We start from the raw sequence: 24,948 nt of genomic DNA, 5'->3' as shown, positions 1-24,948 counted from the left end.
ACAGAGATCACAAGTTGGCAGAGAGGCAGGCACAGAGAAGGGGAAGCAGGCTCCCTGCTGAGCAGAGAGCTGGATGTGGGGCTCGATCCCAGGATCCTGAGATCATGACCCGAGCCAAAGGAAGAGGCTTTAACCCACTGAGCCACCCAGGTGCCCCACATCATTAGTTTTTGATGTAGTGTTCCATGGTTCATTGTTTGTGTACAACACCCAGTGCTCCTTGCAAATACCTGCTCTCCTTAATACCCACCACCAGGCTCACCCATCCCCCACTTTCTTCCCCTCTAAAACCTTCAGTTTGTTTCTCAGAGTCCATAATCTCTCATAGTTGGGCTACCCCTTCCATTTCCCCCCTTCAGTTTCCCTTTCCTTCTCCTAATGTCTTCCATGCTATTCCTTATGTTCCACAAGTAAGTGAAACCATATAACTGACTTTCTCTGCTTGACTTACTTCACTCAGCATCATCTCCTCCAGTCCCCTCCACGTTGATGCAAAAATTGGGTATTCATCCTTTCTGATGGCTGAGTAATACTCCATTGAATCACAGCTTCTTTATCCATTTGCTTCAAGAACCACTTTCAACCACACCAAATTTCTTGATTTCTCCTCCATATCGCCTTAATAATTTTTTTAAAATTCTGGTAACAAAGCACATCCTACAATGTGTTGAATTAGTTTTCCTGGAATGGATCAACCTCAACTCTCTCTCTCCATAGCTCTCCTCCAATTCTCCACTTGGAACATACTGGCAGGAAGGCACTTTGTAATCCTAGCATTTAGCATGTAGCAATCAACCTATGCTGTAACTGTATTTATTGAAAGAAATAATACACACATGTGCTTGATATACAAAGAATATCGGGAAATGGTTACAGTGGCTATTTCTGCGAAGATATAGTGATGGGTTGAGTTTCCCTCCATTTGAACTCCTATGTGTATGTATTATCTATACTATATCCCAAACACACTAGGTTTTACTAAAAAAAAAAAAAAGAAAGATTTATTTATTTATTTATTTGCAAGAGAGCCCTCGAGGGCGAGTTGGGGGAGGAACAGAGGGCTAGAATCTTTCAAGAAGCCTCCAAGCTGATCGCAGAGCTCCGCCAGAGGAGGGCGCCGGAGGCTGGACCCATGACCCATGAGCTCGAGACCTGAGCCAAACCCAAGCGACAGCGCGTAGTTTGTAAAAAGAAGTCTGATTTTCTATTGTCTTGAACATTTTTTCACATCTTATTTTTGGTGAGAAAATAAGTTGTAGAAGATACAAAATATATAATTCTATTTTTAGAATAAACTAGAAAGATTGAAAAATAAATCTTACCCATGGGCATGTTTCAGTAGGGGTATGGATTGAACCAAAGGATAAAAGAGGGGGCGGGCGAGGGTAAGTTAAACACAGAGCATCCCAATTTGTCAGCAAAATCCCACCCCTGTCCCAGCCCACCAAACCCGGGAGCCGCCCAGTCCCCGCCCAGTCCCCGCCCAGTCCCCTGCCCATCAGGCTAAGCCGCGCCCCCAGCCTCCTCCGTCCGGCATAGGCCCCACCTCCACCCGTCCCTCTGCAGGTCCAGTCCGACCCTATCCCAGAGCCTAACTTCTCCCTGCGGGGAAGGAAACTAGGATTTACTCTCCGAGGCCGGATGAATTAGGGGATCAACATTTCTGTCACTCTCCCTGAAGCTCCTCTGGTCCCAAACCCGGTTACTTCCGCTCTCGGCGATCCCCACCCCCACCCCCATCCCAAGGCCGGAAGCGGAAGTGCGCTGTGGCAGCGGAAGCTGGCGGGTGTGCAGGCTCCGCGGCGGGCTGCGGTGGGAGTGTCTCCGGGCCATCTGCAGGTGCGGCCCGGCCCATCGGGAAGGCGGGGAGGGCCTTGCGGGTGCGGGGAGGGGCCGCAGGGCCCCGGAAAGCCGCTGTGCGGCGGCGCCTCGTCCCCGCGGTGGCATCCCAGGGCGGGATGGGGCCAACAATGCTCGGCTTCGCAGCCGTTACCCCTTTATCCCCCGGCCTGGCCCGCTGCCCTCCGGTCCCCCCTGTCCGGGCCGATAGGACGGTCGCTCATCCATCGGTAGGGAAATCGCGTAGTCGAGTCCAGGTCCCGCAGCTGGGGAATGTGGTACCACCAGCCGGCCCAGCTTTCACCCATCCTCCCGGATTTGTAGGACCCTACCATACCTCCCTTATGCATGGAGCTGTTTATTAGTAATTCACGTTGTATGTCATAGGACGTTTCGTGTTATCTAGCCCTGCAGCTGGAACGTTAGGTCCTGAGTCTGCATGGGCCTTTTGGTTTGAGTGACTGCTCAAGTGAATTTAAAAAATAGAATGTACCCTCTATCAAGGGATGAGTTAGATGAAAAGAGGTTTTTTTTAAAAATTTTTTTTTAATTTTTTTTTTTGGTGACTGACAATTTGTAGTTCCTTAGCTTAGGGCCTGTTAACTTAGATTTTGTTTGATTCTTACTTTCCTTTCTCTTTATTCCTTTCTTTCATTTAAAAGAGCTTTTAATTTGTGAGCGCCAGTGTTTTTCACTGCGAGATGAGGGTTTTTTTTTTTTTTTTTAAAGATTTTATTTATTTGACAGAGAGAGATCTATGTAGGCAGAGAGGCAGGCAGAGAGAAAGAGAGAGGAGGAAGCAGGCTCCCCGCCAAGCAGAGAGCCTGATGGGGACTCGACTCCAGGACCCTGAGATCATGACCCAAGCAGAAGGCAGAGGCTCAACTCACTGAGCCTCTGAGACGCCCGAGATGAGGGTATCTTAAGAAAAGCTATTTCCCAGTTACCTCACAAGTCTTACCATCAAGGAAGAGGAAGATTATTCAGTTCTTTTCAGGGCCATTTCCGCCCTGGTTACCCCAAGCCTGTGAGTGAATCACCACGAGGCTTAGAAAACATATGGGACTCCGGGAAAAAAGATGACATTGCTTTGTTAGTGCTGGGAATTGAAATGGAGTTGGCCATAAATGAAGTGTCTTTTTTTAAATAATAGGGTTAAAACTAACATTTGAGAAATGAGGAAAAAAATTAATTCTGGAAGAAAAGTAGACTTCAGATTTCAAGTAAGGTATTTACTGTTAAAAAGAGCACAAGTTCTGCCTTGCCTTTTTAGAAAGATTTAACATTGTTTTTTTTTTTTTTTAAAGATTTTATTTATTTATTTGACAGAGAGAAATCACAAGTAGATGGAGAGGCAGGCAGAGAGAGAGAGGGAGGGAAGCAGGCTCCCTGCCGAGCAGAGAGCCAGATGCGGGACTCGATCCCAGGACCCTGAGATCATGACCTGAGCCGAAGGCAGCGGCTTAACCCACTGAGCCACCCAGGTGCCCCAAGAAAGATTTAACATTGTTTCTTAAAGACATCTGAAAACTAGTGTTGATTTATGTTGCATAAAGAGGCATTTTAAATCATTTTTGTATTTGATTTTGTGGTGTTACATTAGTGTCTGTGTGTCTGTGCAGGTGCATGCCTCAGGCTGGTAATACTGAATTATTCTTGGGGAGTGTTGATTGTTTGACACATTTCCATTGGGGACGCCCTCTGTGAACTGGGCCTTGGACAGGGGGAAACAATGTGATTGAAACAGATACCATACTTGCCTCTGTGGAGGTTTTATTCTGCCTTAAATTAATCATGACCAGGGTGATATGGAAACGTGGAACAGGAGAACTTGGAGAGGAGGTCAGGAAAAACCTCTTACAAGGGACAAATGTTTGAATCTCCCAAATGAGCTGCATATAGCTAGACAAGGGGTTGGGCTGTAGACTAGGAGTAGGGTTGAACTCACAACCCTGAGATCAAGACCTGAGCTGAGATCCAGAGTTGGATGCTTAACCGACTGAGCACGTAGGCGCCCCGCCACTGAATTAGTTTTAAGTAGGAGAGTGACGGAGTGTTTGTGATTTAGACAAAACACTCCGCTGGGTTGAGTGTGGAGTTTAGGATGGACAAAAATTTGAGAGTTCATATATGTTTGTCCTGGGAATTGAAATTGAGTTGGCCATAAATGGGGTGTCTGGGGAGTCCATATATGAGCTAGAGTCAGTTCAGGTCTCATGCTGGTATTTGGGGTCCAATGATGATTGCAGAATTGGCAAAGTTGGCGTGTTTGAGAGGCCATGCAGGAGGCGCAGTTGAGAGAACTTGGTTGATGTATTCTCTGTTCTATGTTACAGAGCAGGGTTTGGCAAACTGTGCCAAATCTGACCCATTGCTGGTTTCCATAAGAACTGTTTGAGTGGGACACATTTGTTTACGTGTTGTCTGTGGCTGTTTTTGTGCTACAACCACAGTTGAATTGTTGGCTTAGAGGCCATTTGGCCCACAAATCTCAAGATATTAACTCTCTGGTCTTTTAAAGAAAAAGTTTGCCAGCCCCTGATATATAAGGTAGTTAGTACGCATCAAGCGCTGTGCTAGTGGCAGGATTAGGAGACCTGAAAAATGCGGACACAGGTCTACTTTGGGAAAGTACATTATAGTTGGAGAGGCAAAATCACCTCAACAAATAAATTAAAAATCACAACTTGATAAGAGGCAGTGGAGGAAAAGTAGAGGCTATTAGAGAGAGGTATTTTGAGAGAATATAAGAAGGGAAATAATCCTTTTATTAGATGAGAGGAACCACTAGATATGATCAGGGGGTGTGGTCTGGCAGGTGGCTCTGGGCCCAGTATGTTGCTTATTGGGAAGGATTCCGTGTTAGGGTTTTCACTGGGCTGCCTTGCTGGGGGCCCACAGAAGTAGAATTACCTGAGCCAAACCCCTGTGTGGGGATCTGCTTCCACCCTAACCTCCCCACCCCACACATTTTTTTTTTTTTTTTTTTTACCTTGGTCTCTTTTATTGCAGGGAGGATGCCTAATGAGACCTTAAATCCTGGCGCTGGTGTCATGGTGAGGGGACTGGAGGAGTTGGAATGGTTGGGGGAGGAGAGCATGATCTGATGGTCTCTTTCAGTGCCCAACCTCTGGATGGAACTGGCTTGGGAGGAGGGTCCCCACAGTGACCCTGGGGCTCTGTGCCTAATTTCGGAGTCTGACTGCAGAGGGGGGCTCATTTAGACTTGGCAGAAGCGGAGTTCCACACCCAGGCCATCCCTCGTGAGGCCTCCCAAAACACACGCATCTGTATAAATTTAAATTAATTAAAATTCAGTAAAATTAAAAACCCAATTTCTTAGTTGCCTGAGCCACATTTCTCAAGTGCTCAATAGCTACTCGTGCTGGTGGCTGCCTTTTTGGAAATCACAGACATAGAACATTCCCGTCATCACAGAGTGCTCTGTCAGACCATGCTGCACTATAGGATTCTGAAATTAAAAGCCCGTTAAGTCTCTAGGATGCAGTGGAAGCCCTATTTTCACAGACAGAAAAGATTACAAAACGCTTTAGTCTTGGGAGGGGGTCTTGGGGTTTCATGAAAATTAAGTGATCAATGGCAGACTTTTGATGCCTTAAATAGTGTAGGGAAAACTCTCTAGAGCCCAGAATTAGGCGCTGGCAGTCACTGGTGGTGTGAAGCGACAAAGAGAGCCAAAGCTTACACTCTCAGATTTGTCCAACTATTAAAAGAAAGGAAATGCTGTCTGCTCAGTTGGCCATCTGATCCCTGTTGCTGTCCCAGCTGTTGTTACAGCACACCACCAGCCCTAGAGATGGGCAAAGAAATGGGCATGACTGTGTGCCAATAAAACTTTATTTATAGAAACAGGAGGCAGGTCAGGTTTGCTGAGCTCTGCTGTGGCAGAACTGAATGTGCTCCCTTCCCCAGTGATAACCAGTTGTCCTTCAGGTGGTCCTTGCTCAGCCAGAATATATGTGTGTTGTTTTAGGAGTCAGTCACCTTCGAGGATGTGGCAGCGGGGCTCATCCAGGAGTGGGCGTTGCTGGACGGGGCACGGAGGAAGCTGTGCCGATACGTGATCCTGGACAAGTGTGGGACCCTGGCCCCCAGGGGTAAGGCTAGCATCAGGCTGGTCCTTCTCCCATGCAGGTGTCTAATGCCTTTTAAGGGCCAGCTGCGTGCCCTAGGAAGATGAGTGGGCTTTTGCAGGAAAACCGCTCCATCTGTATTCTTCCAAATGCATGGGTCTCACTGAACTTGGCCTTGGGCTTCAGGGCTTCATTCCTGAGGGGCACAGGGGAGGGTGTTTGTGGTGTGGTGTGGGCCCTTGTGGAAGAGCTTCACTGAGTTCATTGGAAATTGGGTGTGATCACTTTGCTACCCCTGGCACTGGCTCAGTGCCAGGAGCTGAAGCCCATGCGGAAGTGGCAAGCCCACTGTGAACTCTCCCTACTTCCCTCAGCGTGTGTATTTTTATCCAGCAGTGGGGATTCCACCATGCACATCCAGTCTGGGCTCCCGGGTGGGGCCAGAGGAAGAGCTGAGGGCCCCACGGGTGTGTGTGTGTGTGTGGGGGAGGGGTGCCCACCGGGTGGAGGGGGTGGTGTGATGGGAAGAGTTAGTCTGAGAGCATTTCAGAGGCCCTTTATCGCAAGGGGAAGTGAGACTTTGGGGTGACATTTCTCAAGTGATTTCCTGTGGTGGTTTTTCTCTTCTGCTAGCCTTTTGCTACTTCTCTTTGGTCTCAGAAATGATCTGTTCAAAAGTCTCTCTTATTTTAAACTGAGTTGTTCACATACCATAGAATCCACCCTTTCAGAATGTATAACTCACTGGTTTTCAGTATATTCACAGAGCTGTGCCGTCTTCACCAGTCTCTCCTCTCTTCCCATCTGCTGTGTGCACGGATTTGCCTTTTCTTGGCATTTTGTATGAAGACAATCGTAGAACACGTGGCCTTTGGTGTCTGTCTTTTTTCATTAGTGTGATGTTGTCAAGTTTCACCCACATTATAGCGTGTGTTGAAGCTTTGTTCCTTTTTTATTTTTTTACTTTTTTAAAAAGATTTTTTATTTATTTATTTGACAGACAGATCACAAGTAGGCAGAGAGGCAGGCAGAGAGAGAGAGAGAGAGAGGAGGAAGCAGGCTCCCCACCGAGCAGAGAGCCCGATGCTGGGCTCGATCCGAGGGCCCTGAGATCATGACCGCCCCCCCACCTCCGAGCCAAAGGCAGAGGCTTTAACCCACTGAGCCCCCCAGGCGCCCCGCTTTGTTCCTTTTTAGGGCTGAGTAGTGTTCCTTGTGTGGGTAGACCACGTTTTGTTTGCCCGTTTGCCTATGGATGGGTTTGTTTCTATTTTTTGGCTCTTGTGAATAGTGCTGTGAACATTCATGTACCAGATTTTATGTGGGTGTGTTTTCAGTTCTCTTGGGTTGATACTTAGGAGTGGAGTTGCTGGGTCATTTACTGAGCTTTTTGGGGAACCACCAAAGTGCTTTCTCAGGTGCACACACCATTTTATGTTCCCACCGCTGGTGGCCGAGGGTTCCGATGGCTCCACATCATACCCACACTTGCTGCCTAATTCCTCATGGAAGGGAACATTTCTGTGTATATTGTCTAATTGCCTCTTACTTGTTTCTCTGATAAGGCTGTCCTTCTGGCGACATCTGTCTCAGTCCCGGGAGGACAGAGTTTCTCATCCGCCCCGCCCCGCTCCTGTTACTGTCACATTTCACACAGCTGTACTCTTCAGTGTCTCCCTTTGCTCCCTGATGCCTTCTTTCCTTTTGGTACCGGGCCAAGTTTAGGGTCAATATTTAAGAAACAATATTTTAAAAACAATAAATAAATACTTAAATATTTATTTTGGTGAATTTTGTACCACTCTTTCTGAAAGACCTTAATTTTTTCTTTTTTTTTCCCAATTCATTTTAGACTGGGCGTCTCAACTTAAATCCAAAGCATTGACTCCTGTGCAGGATATTTTGGAGGAAAATTTGTCCCAGGATATGCAAATGGTAAGGTTCATGGGGGATTATCCTTGTTCCCTGTCTTGGGAGAGACTGAGGAATTTGTGAGTTGGAAATGCACACCAGAGCCAGGAAGACATTTGGGGGCATTTCCAAGGACATGCCCACATGGTCTGAAGGGAGTGGCCACAACTCATGAATTTGGGCAAACCCTGTTGTCACTCAAGACCCTTTTTCTTCGAATCCCGAGTAAATATTGCCATCAGTGTGAGTCAGACATCGATTGTGTGTGGTATGGTTTACTTCTCAACAGTCATGGGAAACTCCTGCCTTTTGGAGAAGCCCCATGGAAATCATGAATGGGAGAAAGCCCGCAATGTCCTTGAGCCCTCAACCCAGCTAAGCAAGGTGTACTTCTGAAAGTGCTAGAAACCTGCCTCGACGGGGCGGAGAGCAGCCCAGGGTGCCCTGCGGGTGTTGGTGGGGTTTTTGTCATCACTTACCCTTGGCCAGGAGCATACTCGGCCTGGAGAGATGATTCAGCCACATCCAGAATGGCTTCAGGAGGAACTCTAACCTAGACCTGATGAGAGAACCGTGGGAGAGAGGGTCGCCCTGACTATAAGGGACGTGGGAGAGCTGTTGCAGACCCCTGCCCACTGAGGAGAGAAGTCGAGATCCTGCACCTGAAAGGATCCCTTGTCACAGCGTGGCAGAGCCTTCAGAGCCAGGTGGCGTGGCGTGTTCCAGCGCACGAGGGAACAGACTGAGCCCTGCTACCCCCACCTTGGCACTGAGTTCCTGCTCCCCCTACTGTAAGGAATTTCCAAGGTTTGGGTTCCAATTCTTGGGGATTTCCAAGATGAGGGTTAGGGTTTGGATAGAGGGACATACAGAGCCCAGTTTCACTGCCAGGCTGGTCCTGTTTGTCTCAGAGCCAGTGAGATCTCTGGGCTCCCTCAGTGTGTCCCCCTCCACCCCTGTCATGGATGGTGTCCGTCTCAGGGTGTCAGAGATGCCAGCCCTGTGGATGGGGTGGCAGGGCCTGGACAGTAGAGACCTGCTTCATTACTTTGCTCCGAGTGTGCAGAACCTTAGCCCTGCACGGCCTGGTGTGGGTTGCAGGGAAGCTGAAGCCCTCACCCCTGCGTGGCTCTCGTCAGACGCCAGGGTAGCTGAGACACTCCTCACTGTCCATGTCCTCCTCACCGTTGGTTCACATTTTTGTTTAGGTGGGGATTGTCCTCCAGTAGCTGCTTGGGAAAGGGCTTTTTGCTTTGGAGGCCCTGAGGTCTGAAAATACCCCACTGGAGCTGCTGGATTACAGGGGCCTCATCTGACAGGCTCGTTGCTGTAACTCCACGCAGAGCATTCTGTGTGTCGTTACAGAGCCCTCAATTAATGCTTGTTCCGTGAAGGTGCGAACCCAGGCACTCCAGGCCCTCACCGCCCCCGTGTCTTGATAAGCAGATGGACCCTGTGAGGGAGGAGAACTCACAAGGCACAGCTGTCCTCTCCAGTTTCTGTGGGCTCTTTCCCCTCAGTTTGGGATTCCAGCACCTTCCACAGAGTTCCACTCCCAGCTCAGCTGTGAGCGCTGAGTGTGGGAGAGGAGGGGGTTCTGCTGCATCTGAGCCTCAGGAAACAAGCGGTCACAGAATGTTTTGAATGGGCAGAGGAGGTCCACCCGGACACACATGTGGAGAAACGGAGTGGTTCATCTATGAAGACACACAGCCTATAAGTGGTACAGCCACATTTGGAGCTGGGGGTCAAATCCAGGCATAATTGCAGAGATTGCCATCCTAGCGGCCAGGGTCTGCTGGCTGGGAATCCTACAACCTGGCAGGTGGTTGAAGGTGCTGGTGGTTCAGCTGGCCCTTCCTGGCATCATCGGGCCTCATCGCAATGACTGAGACCCCCATGGCAGCTCTGAGGCCTCCCTGTCACGTGAGAATAAGGCCTTGTGGCCTCCTCCTCAAGGCCAGCTAGGCCAGGGGAGGGCAGGCACATAGAGGGCTGGAGACTGCTCCCAGAAGAACCCTGAAACAGGCTGAGGACGCGGTCTCCAGGCTCAGCCCTTCTCCCCCAGCCGCCCCCCCACCCTCCACCCCCATGCCGTGTCCCCTCCACGCTGCTTCAGGGCAGGGGGCGGATATTGGCTTGCGTGAGCGTTGGATAAGGACAGGGTTCAGAGGATGGGCTGTGGATGGCTGGGCAGATGGCTGGGCAGATGGCTCTGGGAGAGGTTGGTCCTGCAATGGATGCCTGCCAAATAGACAAACACAGACTCTAAGAAAACACAGAACAACATTCAGAACCTAGGGCTCTTAGCCTTTCTTCAGCGAAGCACTTTGCACTTTGCAGTGCCTCTGGGGGCCTGTGGCCTCACCCCCTAGCTGAACCCCCAGAACCAGAAAGGGCCAGGTTCACCTCTGCGCCTGTGGTGTGTTTAGTCCTTGAGACCCTCGGTGGCTGGTGCCCGCAGTGCAGTAGGGGAGTCACCAGGCCTGAAAGTGCCAGACCTGCATGTCTGCCTTCTGATGGCACTGCCCCAAAACTGAGGGTCCCTCAGGCCCAGAGCAGCTTCATTGCCGCCTCTGTCCCGCTCAGTCCCCTCTGTGCCTTCTCCTGGGGGCCGGGCTGGACCTGAGGATGCAGATCAGGCCCACAATTGGAGACAGGGGGACACCTTTGATTCCAGAGGACTGTCGGCCTCTCTGGGTGTCACCTTGGTCTTCTGGATGTACAGTAAACCTGGGAGGATGTTTGCTGTGAGGGCCCAGCCCCAGCCAGGAAGGCCCACGCACGGTTCAGCATTTCTGCCTATCACCCATACTGAGGGACCTGCCCCCACCACCAAGGCCTTTGAGCTTTCCCCCCAAGATATAACTTATCTCTGACTGTTCTTGCTGTCCCCAGTGCCACCACCCTCACCAGAGCCACTGAGAGTTCTCCAGGACCCCTAGAACTGCTCCCCATAGGCTCTCATTTCTGCTGGGCCCCACCCTGGATACAGAGGCTAGGGACATCCCTTAGAAATGCAGTTCCAGTCAGACACCTTCCCTGAGGGAGCAGCCACCAGTGGAGGGGAGTTCAGACCCTTTCTCCCACCACAGGGCTTCCTTCTGGGAATAACTTACTGACCGTGTATCGTGTGGGGGTCCACCTCCCCCCACTACCCCTCAGCCTGCTGGCCATCTGCACCCCTCTTTGCTCCAGTGTTTCCCCTGCTTCTGGAGGCTTCTCAGAGGTTGCCTCCCCAGCCCGGGTCCCCTCTCCCATCTCATTTTGAGGTTGAAATTCTATCAGTGATTAGTTTTGTACCCAGATTAATCTGGACAAACTACATTGGGTGTGTCTCAGTTTTATCCGTGTGTTGTCCGGAGCAGGGTCTTGCAAATTCAGTCAGGGTGAAGAGCTGCGAGCGGACTCCATTGACTGTGTGACTCTGATCTGTCCCTGTCACTGTCTAGGGGCTGAAGGCGGCCGTGCAGATTCAGAGGGTGGCCATGCCGGTGCCTGCACTGGGTGTCCCTGAGCTGGGGATGGCCGGGGATTCTGGTGAGTGAGCGCCAGGTGGAATTGGTGGCCTGGGGGTCTGGGAACTTGAATCCTCCCCCTTCCTTTCCTCCGGACGCAGGCATTTCCCTGCACCAGAAGGAGAGAATACATAGTAAAGTCACGTCACCATTCTTTATGCATTCAAGGGGAAACATGCTTTCTTAGGATTGTGGGCTGGGAATCTTTTTGGATTTTTTTGTTTTGGCCTTTGGTCTTTCTATTAAGAAGGAGCAGACCCCCTTCACCTGTGGCCAAGCCCATGCCTCCTTTTGGGTAAGGTTAAAGTCCCCACAGTTATGTTGATGCTGAAAATGACAGTTGAATTTACTGCAAGTGGCATGTTTTAACTGCGCTTATAAAGAATTTAAATGGGTATGTTTTAACTGAGTTTATAAAGAATGAGGTTAAAACAAACCACATGTCCTGAGAAGTGGGGGAAAAAATTAATTCCGGAGGACAAATAACCCCTTTTAGCTATAATTGCAGGGCATTTGTTTCCTGCATCTTGCCTTCTAGTGAGAATAATGAACTTTGTTTCTGAACAGTATCATCCAGTCTTGCATTTGGAATCTCTTACATCATCAACAGGAAGTAATTCTTAGATTATATAATGTATTACTCTTCTGTGTATTTTTGGTAAGCTTTCTGGGCAAGGCTTTGCCTTGAAGTACTCTTGAAGTACTTAGGGTACTGCGCTCTCGAAGTACTCTTCATAGTTGGCTCACCTGTGGTGAGGTGGGCACTGGGAGACAGTCTCAAAACATTGGCCCCTTCCTGGGCAGTCAGATTTTTCAACGAAGACCAGAATACAATAGAAGCGTGCCTCATCTTGCGGGCAGAGGGGAGTTTTTGGAAATTGGAAGTGAGACCATGGGTTCTCACTGCAGCACTGCTGAACCTTGGCACCCTGTGGAGGGGCAGGTCTGTGCTGGGTAGGGTGTTTAGCAGTGTCCCAGACCTCCACCCACCAGACGCCTGGAGCGTCTCTTGTCTTGTTCCGCCAGGGAGCGCTGTCCTAACAAAGTCCCACAGACTGCAGTGGCTCAACCACAAAACTGGTTTTCTCATAGTTCTGGAGGCCAGAAGTCTAAGATCAAGGGATTGGCAGGGTTGGTTTTTCTCAGGGCTGTGACCTGTTCAGGCATCTCATGAGATCTCATGTCCAAAGATGCTCATATTCTGAGGTACTGGGTATTAATTAGGACTTCATCCTATGAGGTTTTTTTGTTTTTTTTTTGTTTTTTTTTTTTTAGATATTTTAAAGATTTTATTTATTTATTTGACAGACAGAGATCACAGGTTTGCAGAGAGGCAGGCAGAGAGAGAGGGGGAAGCAGGGTCCCTGCAGAGCAGAAAGCCCGATGTGGGGCTCGATCCCAGGACTCTAGGATCATGGCCCGAGCCGAAGGCAGAGGCTTTAACCCACTGAGCCACCTAGGTGCCCCCATCCTATGAGTGTTTAAAGGGACACAATTAAGCTCATAAGAGCCCCTAGTCATGACAGCTGAAAATGTCTCCAGAAGCTGTGGCTGGTCCCTACCTCCCTGTACCCCAAGATCATGTGCTGAAGTCCTAACCTCCCATGTGACCATACTGGATGGAAGCTGAGCCTTTAAGAAAGTGGTTAAGGTTGCATGAGGTCATAAGGATGGAGTCCCAATACCATAGAACGGGTGTCCTTATAAGAAGGAGGGACACCAGAGCTCTCTCTGGGAAGACTGCTCTCACTAGCCCAACCACGTTGGCTTCCCACTTTCAGACTTCCAGCCTCCAGAACTGTGAGGAAGTAAATTCCTACTGTTCAAGCTGCCCCGTCTCTGGGATTTTGTTATACAGCAGAGCTGACCGAGATCCTTGTGAAGGGAGCAGAGGGAAGGGGAGAGTGGTGTGAGCTGACTGGAGAAGGCTGGGCTCCGGATCGTTCAGGGCCTGGAAGCATGGGAGGAGATCCCGGCCGTGGGCTCAGGCTGCCAGGAGCCAGGGATGTGTTTGGGTGAGAGGTGCCACGCATCTGCGGTTTTAGCCGAACTCTCCAGCACCTGGGAGGTGGCAGGGCCTCCGGGAGGATCCAGGCGTGGGGTGGAGGCCGTGAGGAATGGGATGGTAGTGGCCTAGACCAGTGGTGAGTGCGGAGTGGGTGTGGCGGGGTCCCTGAGACCACTCCTGGTTGTGGCCATTCGCTAGGACTCCCCCCTTGGCCCACAGTCGTACTCATGGTGGTGGTTTATCACGGTGAAGGGGCACAGAACTGGAGCCTTAGCTGAAGTTTGGGGGAGTCCAGAAACGACTTCTGGAAGCCTCTGCCAGTGGAGTCACACGGGACATGCTTAATACCCCCAGCAACAAGCTGTGACAACACATGTGAGGTGATGTCTATCAGGGAAGCTCATTAGAGACTCGGTGCCCAGGTTTTTCACTCGGGGCTGGTTGTGTCGGTACCCCCTGCCCAGCATGAACCTGACTCCTGTCGGCAGGTGCCGGACTCCTGGAAGGGAAGCAGGCGTTCAACACAAACCAGTGTTTGTAGAAACAGTTTAAGCAGAGTGAGCCCCTCTTACCAGTTAGGGCGGGGGAACCCTCTGGAGATCCATGTTCCCAAGGGCCAGCAGTCAGGCCTGTTGTGTTAATTCTTGTCTACACTGTGGGGAATTGGGGAATGATTTAAGACACACGCAGGAGGTTGAGTTGAGATCATTTGCTGAGTCCTGTATGCTTTCATTTGCCAGACATTCCAGAGCATTCACGTGCCAAGCACAGTGTCGGGAAGGGGTGTAAAAGGAAAGGGAACCCAGGCTTGTTCTTCCAAAGCTTCCATCCCATGAGGGTGGCAGAAAATACGTACCTAAGGAAGCCAAAAACAATGTATTACAGATAGATAGAGGCTGTGAGGAAAGGGGGAGGGTCCTTCTAGAGGAAAGAAGGTCACCAGGGTGGGGAGGCACTTTGAGGGAGTGACCTTTCAGTGGATTCAAAAAAGAGAGGCCTGATGTGGCATCAGCCGTGGTGGGGATAGGGGCAGGAGGAAAGGGAGTGGGGTGGGTGGGGGTGGGGGGAGATGAGTGCTCCCTGTCCAGATACCATCACTGAGGTGTTTTTGTTTTGTTTTGTTTTTTTTTTTTTTTTTTTTTTTCGTTTTTTTTTTTTTTAAGATTATTTATTTATTTGACAGAGAGAGAGAGATCACAAGTAAGTAGAGAGGCAGGCAGAGAGAGAGAGAGAGAGAGGGAAGCAGGCTCCCCACTGAGCAGAGAGCCCGATATGGGACTCGATCCCAGGACCCTGAGATCATGACCTGAGCCGAAGGCAGCGGCGTAACCCACTGAGCCACCCAGGCGCCCTGTTTTGTTTTTGTTTTTGATTAGTTGTTGGGGTCTTTGGAGTGTCAGGGATGAGATTTCCCATCTGAGGCAGGGATGTTCTTCCTAAGATCAGGGATGCTGGAAGGAGAACAGTCTTTGAGAATAAGGTGTTGAGCACATTTTTGGTGGTGGGGGGCATGAGACAACAGAAATTCATATCTCACATTTCTGGAGGCCACAAGTTTCCAGTCAGGGTGTTGGCAGGGCTGTGCTTCCTTTGAAGCTTGTGGGGAGGCTCCTTCCTGGCAATTCCTGGTGTTCTCGGCTTGTAGCTACATCACTGTGGTCTTTGCCTGTGTCATCACATCACATCAAGTGTCCCTGCTTCTTTCTTTTGTCCTCTTCTTACGACACCAGTCATATTGGGTTTGGGGCCCACTCCTCTCCACTGTGACTTCCTCTTAGCCAATCACATCTGCAAAGACCCTGTTTCCAAATAAGTTCACATTTTGAGGTAGTGGGGGGTTACAACTTTATAATTTTGGAGGGACACAATTCAGCCAATAATGGTCTGCCCCCTGGTCCCTCTCCCCTCAAATTCACGTCCTCCCCATATACAAAATACAGTCAGACAATCTTGACAACCCCAGAGTTATTACCCATTCCAGCATCAACTCTAAGTCCCAAATCTCATGAACTCAAGAAGTCCCCAAGTCCATATGAGTGATCTAAATCAGGCGTGAGAAAACTTGGGGTGTGGGCTCTACCATGTGCAAAATTCCTCTTTACCTGTGAACCTGTGAAATGAGAAAAAAAGTCCTCTGTTTCCAAAAGACATAGGTAGGACACACACAAGGTACATGCTTCCTCTCCCAAAGGGAGAGAAAAAAGGGGTTATGGGTCCCAAGCAATCTCGAAACCCAGCAGGGCAGGTTCAAGGCCTGGTAGCAGTCCTCTGTGATGGCAGCAGCCCTTCCCCCCCATCTCACTGTGGGTGTAAGGGGAATTCCTCAGCCAGATGAGTGGGGACATGGGCTGATGGTGTGTAGGTGTGTCTGGAGTTCAGGGGAGAGAGTCAGCCAGGGGTTTGGGCCCGGTCAGGCTGGGTGGGAACTGATGCCCAGAGTGGGTGAGCCTGCCCAGGCAGAGGCTGAGGGATGGAGGAGTCTGAGGAAGCTCGAGGGGTAGTCACTTCAGGGTGGAGGGACTAGATCACCACACACATTGACTGAATACCCACCAGGGATGGGGTGGGGTCACTGGTGGTCTTAGTGAGGTGCCTGTCGTTGGAGTGGTGGTGATTGTGAGTGAGTGCGAGGTGAGGAAATGGATGGTGACTTGGTTGCCCACAGTGGGGAACAAAAACAGTAAGTACGTAGAGGGAAAAGCAGAGTTTTTTGGCTTAAATTGTGGCCTCCCAGAAGGGTATATTGAAGCCCTAATTAGCCACTGGTGCCTGTACCCTCTGACTGGGACCGCACTTGGAAATGTGTCTGCAGCTGCTATTGAGTTACGGTGAGGTTGGGCTGGGGGCCTCTCAGCCAATGTGACTGGTGGCCTTTTTTTTTTTTTTTTTTTTTTAAAGATTTTTATTTATTTACTTGACAGACAGAGATCACAAGTAGGCAGAGAGGCAGGCAGAGAGAGAGAGGAGGAAGCAGGCTCCTCATTAAGCAGAGATCCTGATGCGGGGCTCGATCCCAGGACCCTGGGATCATGACCTGAGCCGAAGGCAGAGGCTTTAACCCACTGAGCCACCCAGGCACCCCAACTGGTGTCCTTTTAAGAAGAGAAACATGCACCTGCCTTCGGCTTAGGTTGTGATCCGAGGGTCCTGGGATCAAGTACAGTCTCAGGCTTCCTGGTCAGCGGGGAGCCTGCTTCTCCCTCTCCCTCTGCCCCTCCTCCCTGCGCTCTCTCTTTCAAATAAATAAATAAATAAATAAATAAATAAATAAAATCTTAAAAAAGAAAAAAAAAGATAGAGGGAGAAACATGCCAGGGGGAGACAGGGACACACGGGAGAGGACAGCCATGTGACGACAGATGCAGAGGTTGGAGGGATACGGCTGCAGGCCAGGGAGCCCCCAGGATTCTGGACAGCCACCGCCAGAAGCCAGGAAGAGGCAAGGAGGGATTCTACGCAGAGCCTCTGAGTGGCGCTTGGCTGACACCTTGGTCTTGGACTTCTGGCCTCCAGAACCAAGAGAGAATATGTATCTGTGGCTTTAAGCCTCTCAGTGTGCCTACTTTGTTATAGCAGCCCCAGGAGGGGAATACCTGGGTCAGAGATTGGACATGGTTCAGGTTTTCTTTTTTTAATCCTCTGTAATTTATTGCATTTATTTGTACTATATACATTATTTTTTAAGTCAGGATTGATTTCTAAGGGGGAGTGTCCCGTCACAGGGTGAGGTGAGGGTGCAGGGAGACAACGGATGGCGTGGGGGGTCACTTGCTTGTCTGTAATAGGCCGAGCCAGGAGGCCCTGTGGGGATGGAGGGGTGAGGTTGGTTTGAAGGCAGGAAGGGGAGATGCTGCCTTCCCACAGGCAAACTTGGGGTGCTGGTGGCTTCTCTGTCCCCTACTTATGGTTAAGTCCTGGGGCTCTACTGGCCCCGCATAGTGGTGCAGAGGAAGGCGCCAAGCAGCTAGGGAAGAATGCTGACCCAGGGCTGAATCAAAGGGCGTTGGGGGGTGCCCGAATCAAGGGGCATTGAGGGGTGCCCCAGAAACTCCAGAGTCTGTTGGTAAATTGAGACTGTGACTCCAGAAATTTGGAATGGAAAAACTGTGTGTGTGTGTGTGTGTGTGTGTGCCTGTTCTTCTCTGTAAGTGTATGTGCATGTGTATGTATGTTTTGTGTGTACATGTGTCTGCATGTTTATATGATGGCATGCATGTGTATGCATAAACATGAGTGCATGTAAGTGCACGTGTGCGTCTCTTATATGTGAGTATGTGCATATGTGTGTGCACATGTGGTCACTCACAGCCGGGGTAGGTAGCCTTCGGACCTGTGGTTGTGCTCACGGGGCCTCCTGGCTTCCCTCCTCTCCGAGATGTAGCTCTGCTTGCCCAGGACCCTGCCTGGCTCCAAAAGGAGAGCACAGAGGAGGAAGCCGGGGCGCCAGCGGTACTGATCACCTGTCTGCAGGTAAGTAAGAAATCCCTGTTGCTCTTCTTTCTTGCTTGGGCCTTTATCCTCTTCCCTTGGCCTGGAACTTCTTCACTCCACAGGTCTGGTCTCCAGGCCTCTAGGCACTGGACCTCCTATAACGGGTGTGTGTGTGGGGGTGTGTGTGGGACAACCCAGGCAGTGGTCTCACAGCTTCATTCAGACCTTCCCTAGCTGTGGATACCTCATTCTGCTGAGCATCAGGAGGGAAAACAGCAAGGATGTCTGCTGTCCTTGCCTCTTAGTTTTCACGGTCTCTCGGGGCAAACAGTTGTCATTTACCAAATACTTCTCTCTTGCCTGCAACATGCTCAGGTCTGCTGGACACTGGAGCTGGAAGGGAATAAAATTGCCATGGTTTCCTGGCTAGTTGCCAGTGGCTCAGTCCTTTGATGCCACATGTCTGGCCGCTGTCCCTCAGGGAGGAGCAAGTAGAAGAAGGAGAGTTCTGGTTCTGGGGTCTGAGCCAAAGAGCAGATTCTGAGACCTCAGAACTCCTGGTTCTGGTGAGGTGGCCCGTGGCTGAGCTGGGATGGGTGTGTGTTTCAGGAACCCGTCACCTTTGCTGATGTGGCTGTGTTGTTCACCCCAGAGGAGTGGATGTTTCTAGACTCTGCCCAGAGAAGCCTGTACAGAGATGTGATGCTGGAGAACTACAGGAACTTGGCCTCCGTGGGTAAGGGCCGGCTCGTTGCTTCATCTACACACTCCTGCGACACCTATGCATCCCCAGAGATGTGCTGGTTTGGGAAATCAAGAGGTGAAAAAACAGACAAATCCTGCTGTCATGGTGCTTACTGTTCAGGGGTTTCCTGTGGGAGTGAAGGTCTCTCTGCTGCTATCTGTTTCTCCATGGTTAAAAGTTTCTAGGCTTTTCAAGTTGCTCTCTTGAGTGAGGCCCTGGGTTTTGGGGACTAGAGAATCCCATTGTTCTTTGGGACCCAGTGAGGGGGCTTGTACTTTGTTTGGTTCCTTAGTGGAAGAGCTCTGCCATGCCCGTGAGAATGTAGGCGGGCTCATTTTGCTCTTCACGTCTCCAGTGCCCCTAGAGACTTCAGAATATCAACGCCGGTTAACGGCAGGCCTGGTCTGCATCTTTTCACAGGAGCAGGAGATCAGCTAGGCAAACCCAGTACGCTTTCCCTTTCGGAGCCAGGAGAAGACCTGTGGGCCCCTGAGAGAAGAACCTTCCCAGGAACCCATCCAGGTGAGCAGCGGGCAGATCAGGGAGCATCAGCTCTGATCATGAGATGATCAGAGTTTGGAAATGGTCAGTAAGGGAAATACTTCCATGGCCCTTGACAGAGCCGCTTTACTAGATTCTGCCTCCTTCCTTTTTATCCATAATGCTCTACTCTGGTTTTGTAGAACGATCTGTCCTGCCTGCTCTTCATATTTATCATGTCCATGTGTATAGTTTATCATGTGTGTGTTTTATATGTATATAGCATGTGTATGCTTTATCCAGTGCCTCTCCACCTGTGTGTTCTTGCTAATACTTTCTCTCCATTTCAGTCTCAATCTTCCTAGAACTCTTTCTTAGTAACTTATCTACCATCTCCATTCCTTGTTTCTATGGTTATGTGACTCCTTACATAGTCAAATACCTTAAAATTTCCTTTACTCTTTGATACATTACTCCTCTTCACAATTTTCTCCCATACTTAGAATCAGTATTTATTTTTTTGAAAAAGAGATGATTTATTTGTGAGAGAGGGAGTGTGCACATGAGTGGAAGGAGGCGCAGAGGGAGAGGAAGAGAGAGAAGCTCAAGCAGACTCCCCACTGAGCGAGGAGCCTGATGTGAGTCTTGATCTCACGACCCTGAGATCATGACCTGAGCCAAAATCAACAGTCAGACACTTAACTGACTGAGCTACCCAGGCGCCTCTAGAATCAGTATTTAAAAAAGAAAATCCACATGTTCTCTGCTTTCTCTTTTGGTTGCCTTGGTCCCACAGTTTCCTTCCCTGTGTACTTAATTTTTCTATCCTTATTCATTCCAGAGCCTCAGCATCAACCCCAAGATTCAGTTTCTCACCCAGATAATTTTGCAGAGATTCCATCCACTCGCATGAAAAGGGTAAGGTACCCAAGGGTTTTTCTTAGTCCTCTGTCGTAGGACAAGTTTGGGGTTGCTGTCAGTTAGAAAAGCAGCACAAGAGGCCAGAGAGGGAGACTGAGAGAGAGGAGAGAGAGAGAGATTCAAGGCAAGTGGTGTTCAAGCAGGGGAAAGCAGGTTCTTGGGAGAGAGTCTATAAATGTTATGAGTTGGGGAAAACCCTCCATGTTGAACAAGGCATGTGTTTCCCAGAGTTTCCATAGCAGCCATGTTTATAAATGTGAATAGACATCAAGTGTTTAAAACTTAATTTGCCTCTGACTTGGCCAAACTGCATCTAAGAGGCCTCCTGAATATAATGAAAACGATAGCTCTTTGTGGCAGAGCATCCACTTGAAGGGGCTCGGGAGAAATGGTGCAGACACACTAAAGTGGTAGAAGCTTCAGCACCAGAAATGCCTTTTTCCTATGAAAGTAATAGAGCCTTTGGTCTTCCTATTTTCCTCAATTGACAGGAGCAACCTCAGACTGGAGACAAACTCTATAATTACAGTGAACTTGGGGAACCCTTTCACGGCATCAGACCGCTTTTTCAGTACCAGAGAATTCACACTGGAGGTGACCCCTGTGAATGCCACGAGGGTGGAAAATCCTTCTTCCAGCCCGCTCACCTGATCGTGCCAGACAAAATCCGTCGTGGGGACAAAACCTACGTGTGTAGCAAATGTGAGAAATCCTTCAGATACAGCTCCGACCTGATCAGGCATGAGAAGACTCATACCGCGGAGAAGTGCTTTGAATGTCAGGAGTGTCGGCAAGCCTTCAAGTACTCCTCAAATCTGCGGCGCCACCTGAGGACTCACACTGGAGAGAAGCCTTTCGAATGTGCTCAGTGTGGGAAAACCTTCACTAGGAACTTTAACCTGATCCTGCACCAGCGAAACCACACGGGCGAGAAGCCCTACGAATGTAAGGACTGTGGGAAAGCGTTTAATCAGCCATCCTCCCTGAGGAGCCACGTGAGGACTCACACAGGAGAGAAGCCCTTTGGGTGCAGTCAGTGCGGGAAAGCCTTCAGGGAGCACTCGTCGCTGAAGACACACCTGCGCACTCACACCAGGGAGAAGCCGTATGCGTGTAACCAGTGTGGGAAGCCCTTCCGGACGAGCACTCATCTGAACGTCCACAAAAGGATACACACTGGGGAGAAACTGTACGAGTGCGCTACTTGTGGGCAGGTCTTGAGTCGCCTCTCAACGCTCAAGAGTCATATGCGAACTCACACGGGAGAGAAGCCCTATGTGTGTCAGGAATGTGGGCGAGCCTTCAGTGAACCTTCATCCCTCAGGAAGCATGCAAGGACACACACTGGCAAGAAGCCCTATGCCTGTCAGGAATGTGGGCGAGCCTTTGGTCAGTCTTCACACCTTATTGTGCATGTGAGAACTCATACTGCGGGGAAACCCTATGAATGCAATCAGTGTGAGAAAGCCTTCAGGCACAGCTCTTCACTTACTGTGCATAAAAGAGTTCATGCCGGGAGAGAGAACATTAGGAATGGCGGCCTGCCTTTATCAGTGTCCTAGCCGTAGAGGGGGCTACTTGCTGAGTGACTTCCAGGTTTGAAAAATATACGTGTTCCAGGCTATAATCATCTCTTGTAGTACTTGTTTTAGCTGCATCACATGTTTTGATACATATTTTCATTTTGGTTGAAATACGAATATTGTCTTGGTTTCTATTATCACTTATTCTTTGGCCTGTGAATTATTTATAATTAGATTTTAAAACAGCAGGACATGAGTATATTTTTATAGAGTTATAATTACTTATAGTGAAATTCATAGATCTTAAGTGTATAGTTGGAGGACTCTGACAAGTGCATACATATGTATATGTAACCAATATGCCATTTAAGATACAGAACATTTCTATCCTTCTGGAAAGTTCCTGCATGTATATGGGTGGGTTTTTTTTTTTTTATTTTACAAATTTTTGTTGGTTTCTAATTTAATTTCATTGTGAGCGGAGAATGTGGTGTTTATGTTATTGAATGTTAGGTATCTGTTTAGTTGCCTGTCAGAATTGCCCCTTCCTCCTTACAAAAGGACTTACATTTTTTTGTTTAGATTGGTAATGTGCACTGTTAAAAAACCTCTATCTCTTGGTCCTTGCAGCTAGAGGAGGCCCCCCCTTACCCGCCCTCCCCCACCCAACCGCCACCTGCCCTGCAGTCCTGGCCTTTCTAAGTATGGGAAATTATTGCGTGTGATACCTGGGAAGGATGTTGTAAAGGAATATTTATCTAGATCCTTCCATGTCTTGCCCTTTGTACAAACAGACATGATGTCTGGCACTAGAGGAGCCATCCCATGACCATGAGGGTAAAAGCTGCAGGCTAAAGAGAAGTCATACCAACCTGTTTCCCTAGTTGGTGTCTTTGTGTGACTGTCCTGGCCCATTTTTCTGGACATCTTGTGATGTGAAAAAAAATGTACTTCTTACTGGCACATGACATTGCTATTTTGGGGATGGGTTGGGGAGGGTAGGGATGGGTTTATTATGGCCTAATGAAGTATCTCATTGATGCACTTAGTATAGGGTTAGTTTCGTATATGCTTCATGGGTGATGGAAATCAATGTATTGTATTCTACATACATCCACTAGCCTGAGCACACTATTTGTGTTTCAAAATCTTCTACACATTTATACATATTGGTGAATATCTTAGTCTGTGTGGGCTGCATAACAAAAATACCATTGATGGGGTGACTTATAAATAGCAGAGCTTTTTTCTCATAGTTCCGGAGGCTGGAATCCAAGATCAAGATGCGGACAGATTTGCTTTCTTGTGAGGCCTGCTTCATGGTTCATAGACTGCCATGTTCTTGCCCGGTCTTCACATGGCAGAGAGAGCAGAGGAGCTCTGTGGGGTGTCTTGCAGACGGGTGCTAATCCCATTCACGAGGGTTCCACCCTTATAACCTAATCACCTCCTGAAATGCCACCTCCTAATACCATCACAGAGTGGGAATTAAGCTTCAGAATATGAATGGGGGGACACAACATTCAGTCCAGATCCGTCTTTGATCTGTGAACTGAGACAGCTATGTTAAGCTCTCCCACCATGATTAGTGAATCTTGTAATTCTGTCAGTTTTTAAATTTATATATTTTGAAGCAAATTAAATGAGATTTTTGATATTTAATGTTTCCAGCAAATTGTTCCTTTTATTCTTCTACTGACCATCTTTCTCCTAGTGATGAATATTCAATCATTCATTTTCATAACAGCAAGTCATTGTTTGGAGCTTATTGTTAACAGATAGTAGATATTAACAATGATACTTTGAGGTAGATACTATTATTATCCCCAGTTTATAGATGGGGAAACTGAGGACAAGCTCAAGGTGAATTAACTAACGTCATACAGGTGGTAAGTGATGGAGTATGGCTCCAAAATCCAGAGGCTGTGCACAGTGCCTTACCCTAGAGGACTTTTCTTCCTTTATACCTGTTCTTACAGTCTGTTTATTTGTGTTGCTGGTTTTTCTTTTTTTTTTTTTTCTTTCTTTTTTTCTTTTAGAGAGAGGGAGAGAGGAAGAGGGAGGGACAAAAGGAGAAAGAGAGAGAGAGTCTTAAGCACACTTCTTACCCAGTGTGGAGCCTGATGCTGGGCTTGCTCTCAAAACCCTGAGATCATGCCCTGAGCTGAAGTCAGGAGTCAGATATTTAACTAACAGCCACCCAGAAGCCCCTGTTTTTGTGTTTTAAAATTCTAGGGGTGCTGGGGTGGCTCAGTTGGTCAAGCATCTGCCTCTGGCTCAGGTGATATCTTTGGGTCCTGGAATCATGCCCATGTCAGGCTCCCTGCTCAGTGGGGAGTCTGCTGCTCCTTCTTTCTCTGCCCCTCCCTCCCCCTGCTTGTGCTTTCTCTCTCAAAATCAAGTGCCCTCCGTAATGCCCATCACCCAGTTACCCCACCCCCCACCTTTCCTCTCCCCTCCAGCAATCCCCAGTTTGTTTCCTATAGATACAAATCTCTTATGGTTTGTCTCCCTCTCTGATTTTGTCTTGTTTTATTTTTGTCTCCCTTCCCTTATGATCCTGTTTTGTTTCTAAATTCCACATATGAGTGAAATTATATAATTATCTTTCTCTGATTGACTTATTTCCCTTAGCATAATACCCTCTATCTACCTCATTGCAAATGGCAAGATTTCATTTTTGATGGCTGGGTAATATTCTGTTACACACACACCCACCCATCCACACCCGCCCACACACACCATCTTCTTTATCCATTCTTCTGTGAATATAAGGGCCCTTTCCATTTTTTGGCTTTTGTGGACATTGGTGCTTTAAACATTCGGGTGCAGGTGCCCCTTTGGGTCTCTGTATCCTTAGGGTAAATACCTAGTAGTGCAATTTCTGGGTCATAGGGTAGCTCTATTTTTAATTTTGGGGGAACCTCCATACTGTTTTCCAGAGTGGCTATACTAGCTTGCATTCCCACCAGCAGTCTACACTTGCATTCCCACCTTTGTCTTCAACCTTGTCAACATCTGTTCCCTGACTTCTTAATTTTTGCCATTCTGACTGGTGGGAGGTGGTATCTCATTGTGGTTTTGATTTGTATCTCCCTAATGCCAAGTGATGTGGAGCATTTTTTCATGTGTCTGTTGGCCATTTGATGTCTTCTTTAGAGAAACGTCTGTCCATGTCTTCTGTCCATTTCTTGACTCGATTGTTTGTTCTTTGGTGCTTTGGTTCTTTGGGTGTTAAGTTTGGTAATTCTTTATGGATTTTGGGTACTAGCCCTTTATCTGATAAGATGTTTGCAAATATCTTCTCCCATTCTGTCAGTTGTCTTTTGGTTTTGTTGACTGTTTCTTTCGGGCAAAAGCCTTTTATTTTGATGAAGTCCCAATAGTTCATTTTTATTTTTGTTTCCCTTGCCTTTGAAGATGTGTCTAGCAAGATGTTGCTGGGGCTGATGTCGAAGAGGTTATTACCTGTGTTCTC

General features: G+C 48.7%; 1 protein-coding gene and 1 long non-coding RNA gene across 5 annotated transcripts; one reads left to right on the top strand and one right to left on the bottom strand.

The window, feature by feature from the left end:
* The first annotated feature begins 1,522 nt into the window (after positions 1-1,522).
* Positions 1,523-23,145, top strand: ZNF333 (zinc finger protein 333). 4 transcript variants are annotated; one of them, XM_004748208.3, is made up of 10 exons: positions 1,523-1,839; positions 4,852-4,895; positions 5,834-5,957; positions 7,786-7,868; positions 11,297-11,384; positions 17,752-17,840; positions 18,411-18,537; positions 18,967-19,068; positions 19,868-19,944; positions 20,439-23,145. In XM_004748208.3, exons 2-10 carry the CDS (start codon positions 4,857-4,859, stop codon positions 21,507-21,509), a joined length of 1,800 nt encoding a protein of 599 aa, XP_004748265.1. In that variant the 5' UTR covers positions 1,523-1,839; positions 4,852-4,856; the 3' UTR covers positions 21,510-23,145. The 4 variants fall into 4 exon arrangements, with proteins under 4 accessions (XP_004748265.1, XP_004748267.1, XP_012909528.1 ...); XM_004748210.3 differs by having other exon boundaries at positions 17,746-17,840; XM_013054074.2 differs by lacking the exon at positions 1,523-1,839 and adding an exon at positions 1,849-2,069 and having other exon boundaries at positions 17,746-17,840.
* Positions 8,324-16,259, bottom strand: LOC123392807. Its single transcript, XR_006607508.1, has 3 exons — positions 14,908-16,259; positions 13,943-14,226; positions 8,324-10,088 (listed from the first exon to the last, which is right to left on the bottom strand). It is a non-coding gene; the product is annotated as an uncharacterized LOC123392807 (long non-coding RNA).
* Positions 23,146-24,948: the final 1,803 nt, after the last annotated feature.

This window comes from Mustela putorius, unplaced genomic scaffold (assembly GCF_011764305.1).
Source record: "Mustela putorius furo isolate JIRA1106 unplaced genomic scaffold, ASM1176430v1.1 tig00000095_pilon_pilon_pilon, whole genome shotgun sequence".
Classification (NCBI taxonomy): Eukaryota; Metazoa; Chordata; class Mammalia; order Carnivora; family Mustelidae; genus Mustela; species Mustela putorius.
The sequence above is the reverse complement of the archived record's forward strand: the minus strand, read 5'-3'. Positions and strand labels throughout refer to the sequence as shown.

What these genes read in the sequence shown, in the direction of transcription:
- ZNF333 (XM_004748210.3), top strand. Translation starts at nt 4,857, where the DNA reads ATGCCTAATGAGACCTTAAATCCTGGCGCTGGTGTCATG. An exon ending in TGGGACCCTGGCCCCCAGGG is followed by an intron (nt 5,958 to 7,785) that starts GTAAGGCTAGCA and finishes AATTCATTTTAG; the next exon opens with ACTGGGCGTCTCAACTTAAA. An exon ending in TACTGATCACCTGTCTGCAG is followed by an intron (nt 17,841 to 18,410) that starts GTAAGTAAGAAA and finishes TGTGTGTTTCAG; the next exon opens with GAACCCGTCACCTTTGCTGA.